This window comes from Myotis brandtii, unplaced genomic scaffold, assembly GCF_000412655.1.
Source record: "Myotis brandtii unplaced genomic scaffold, ASM41265v1 scaffold36, whole genome shotgun sequence".
NCBI classification, from domain to species: Eukaryota; Metazoa; Chordata; class Mammalia; order Chiroptera; family Vespertilionidae; genus Myotis; species Myotis brandtii.
In genome coordinates, this window is record NW_005363836.1 from 601,715 (window position 1) to 605,024 (window position 3,310).

At 49.6% G+C, this 3,310-nt stretch overlaps 1 protein-coding gene across 3 annotated transcripts in view; it reads right to left on the bottom strand.

Moving 5' to 3' along the window:
- Positions 1-3,304, bottom strand: part of LRRC40 (leucine rich repeat containing 40) — a 57,506-nt gene extending 54,202 nt beyond the window's left edge. For all 3 annotated transcript variants that reach the window (XM_005871902.2, XM_005871901.2, XM_014544334.1), the window contains exon 1: positions 3,105-3,304. In XM_005871902.2, the coding sequence (XP_005871964.1) occupies positions 3,105-3,255 (151 nt within the window). In that variant the 5' untranslated portion in view covers positions 3,256-3,304. The remainder of the gene's footprint in view (positions 1-3,104) is intronic.
- Between the last annotated feature and the right edge of the window lie 6 nt (positions 3,305-3,310).

Genomic DNA, 3,310 nt, shown 5'->3' on the forward strand with positions numbered 1-3,310 from the left:
ATATATATATATATATCCTACGTTTAAAGGCTGTTAAATTGAGTTGTTTACCCATATCTTCAGAAAAAATTCACTTCTACTGTCGTGGTAAACAACCTGCTTCCCTATTTATAATGGTCTGGCCCTCTAGCAACTTTGGCGCAAAATTATAGCTAATTTGCCTACAAACGTCAGGTGGTCATAATAATCTGGCCACTCAGTGTATATAAAAGCCGAAGTGACTGGTTGACTGTTCGACCAGTAGCTATGACAGGCACTGACCACCAGGGGGCAGACACTCAACGCAGGAGCTGCCCCCTGGTGGTCAGTGTGCTCCCACAGTGAGAGTGCTGCTCAGCTGACCAACGGGCGGCAGACGCTGGGCTCAAGGCTGGTGAGCACAGCTATGGCAGCACAAGCCTCTCCCACAGACACTCCCCCTGCACGCCCCTTCCCCATCCGGACTGGGCCTGGGATCGGGAACCGCATTGGGACTGACTGGGCGCGAGCCTGTGGCCACTTCTTGTTCATGGGCGCGCTGGTATCACCCAAGGACAGGTGCACGGAGACCACAGCGGAGCGGCAATGAGCCTACTGAGCAGTGGTGGCAGCACAGCAGGGCTGGGATGAGCAGGAGTGGTGCCCCAGGCCCAGCTTGGGCTCCTCCCCAGCTCAGGCTCCTCCCCAGCTGCCTGCCACTTTGCACACTACTACATCCCTGCAGGCCAGGCCAAGGGACCCCACCGGTGCACAGATTCGTGCACTGGGCCTCTAGTTTAAAAACAAAAAGGATGAGTCTCAAAAAACAAAATAAACAAACAAACAAAAAAAAAACAGTATACTAAGCAAAAAAGCCTAAAACAAAAAATCAGAAATGTATAATTCCATTTAAATGAAATTCTGGAAGAGGCTAATCTCTATTTGTGTGGAGCACTGGGTTAGATTGAGAGCAAAGGGGCATAAGAGAACTTTCAAGTGTTGGAAATGTTCTATAATTTGATTGTGGTAGTGGTTACACAATTATACATCTGCCAAAACTCATCAAACTATACACTTAAAATGGGTGCACACACTGTTTGTAAATTACACCCCAATAACATTAACTTGAAATAAAAAAAGATGCCAATTTTTAAAATCCAGATAATGTAATATATGAAAGTAACCTTGTGTGTGTGTGTGTGTGTAATAAACAAATATCCACATATATGCGTGTGTGTATATGAAGGAGAAAACACTTGGAGTATAACAAAAATTTATTATTTAACAAATGCAATCCTATATAACCCTATATAATAAAAGCCTAATATGCAAATTGTCCCCTTGGGTGGTCGTTCGACCAGGAGACCGGGAGTTCAACCGCTTGCTATGACCTGTGCTGACCACCAGAGGGCAGCACGGAACATGGTGGGCATCGGCGACGTGCTGCAACCTCTCACTGGCTACCTGGGGGTGGGGGAAACGGGGACGGAGGTGCGGTGAGAATGCGGGGTGTCCTCCGAGCTCACTCTCACTCCCCCTGCTACCCTCCCACTGGATGCCAGGGCTCGCATGCCAGGCGCCTGCTAGGAGCCCACCGCACCCACGCGGCCTCTTCCGGGTGTGCCGGGCCATAGCCACAGGGACTACAGGGGCAGTCGGGTTCCCCGTGGGTTCTCGCAGGAGCCAGTCTGAGAGGCTGGCTGGGAGAGAGCGCACTGCCCGCCCAGCTTTCATGCAGTGCTGCCGGGCCCAGAGGCCCACGCTGTACCCCGGCCCATGGTATCTGGCCATGCTCACCACATCTGTGTGGGGACTCAGGCGCTGTGACACAGAAGGAGGGGGACGCATGGGGGGCCCGGGGGCCCAGGTGCTGCCAGGGCCCAGAGGTCAGATGGTACCTGCCCTTCCACGCCAGACACTTGTGCTTCAATCACCACCCAGGCCTAGGGACCACACCAGTGCATGAATTTCGTGCACCAGGCCTCTAGTTCTTAATAAATAAATTTGAATAAAGTTCATGTTAAAGTGCTTATGTGACTATGAATTGTTCTAGGTGTCACTTTGCTTCCTTGGTACCTACCTAGTACAATATCTGGAAGAAACATAGATAATACACAACAAACGCTGTTAAAATAAATATGTGGAACTCCCCATTGCCTCTCTGACCTGGGACCTCTGAACAGAGTCTTACAGGAAGCAGAGGAGTGAGCCTGTCAGGTATAATGGAAAATTTTTCAAGCTTTGGGAAAACCAAGTGTATATGCATGTCGTTTTAAAATACTTATATTCCCATAGATTAAAAGCTTTACCAGGTACAGCAGAGATTTTAGGTCATATACCCTTTCATTCATTCAGCAGGATTTCTTGGTCTACTCTACACATGCATGGCACACACAAAAATGCAATCATTAGAAGGAAAGTGGAAAGTTTTAATACCATATAGCCTGAAACCTGACCATAAATAGAGGAAATCATTACTGGAAGAATGATACACTGTCTCCTTCCCCACCTCCCTCTACCTTCCAGATAGTTGGAAGAGCATCTGGCTATTTATTCTTCACTCATGGTATCCAAATTGGTCCTTGTTGAGCTTTTATTAGGTTTATCAGGATGGCCCCAAATTCACTCTGTAGGGCATCTATTCTGATCCTCAATTTGGGAAAGAAATATGCTCATTATTCCTTGTATTTTAGGACAGCTCAGGTGCACAAAGAAAAGTGTCTTGTCAGGGAACAGCGGCATGCAGAAAGTTCACAAAGGAGCTGATAAAGTGCAGAATTTTAGGTCAAATTAAAAGGAGGGAAATGAGGGCCAAAGCAACAAAGTATTTGCCCATCATGTGATAGCTAATTTAGTCACACATTAGGTCGTTTATCTCATAGACTGTGGGAATCCCGGAAGGCGTCCCGTTTAAATGTTGGCCCATTCCCATCAGGGTCCCTTCACCACACATTCTGAAGAGAGAGTCGGAACCGAACCGGGCTGACCGAGCCAATGGGAGTGCGATGAGTACCTCGATGAAAGCCAGGGGGTCCTGGCCAGAAGCGTGAGGAAAAGGTGGCCAAAGCCAAGCCAGAGGAAAGGGAGGTGGCCCGGAACGAGGGCTTTCTGACAGGACGCAAATCGGGTCGCACCGTGGACCTTACCTTCGCTGAGGTTCCGCCCCGACAGGTTTAACTGGCCGCTCTTCCTCGCAGCCTTTAGCAGCCCCTGGGGCACGGAGGCACCGCAGTCTCCCCTTTCAGCTTTGAAACCCGCTCGGGGATCCCGCCCCGCGACCCCTTTCAGACGCGACATGTTCCCACCCCGAGTCCCGAAGCAGAGAGCCCTGCGCGTGACGCTCAAAGGCGCC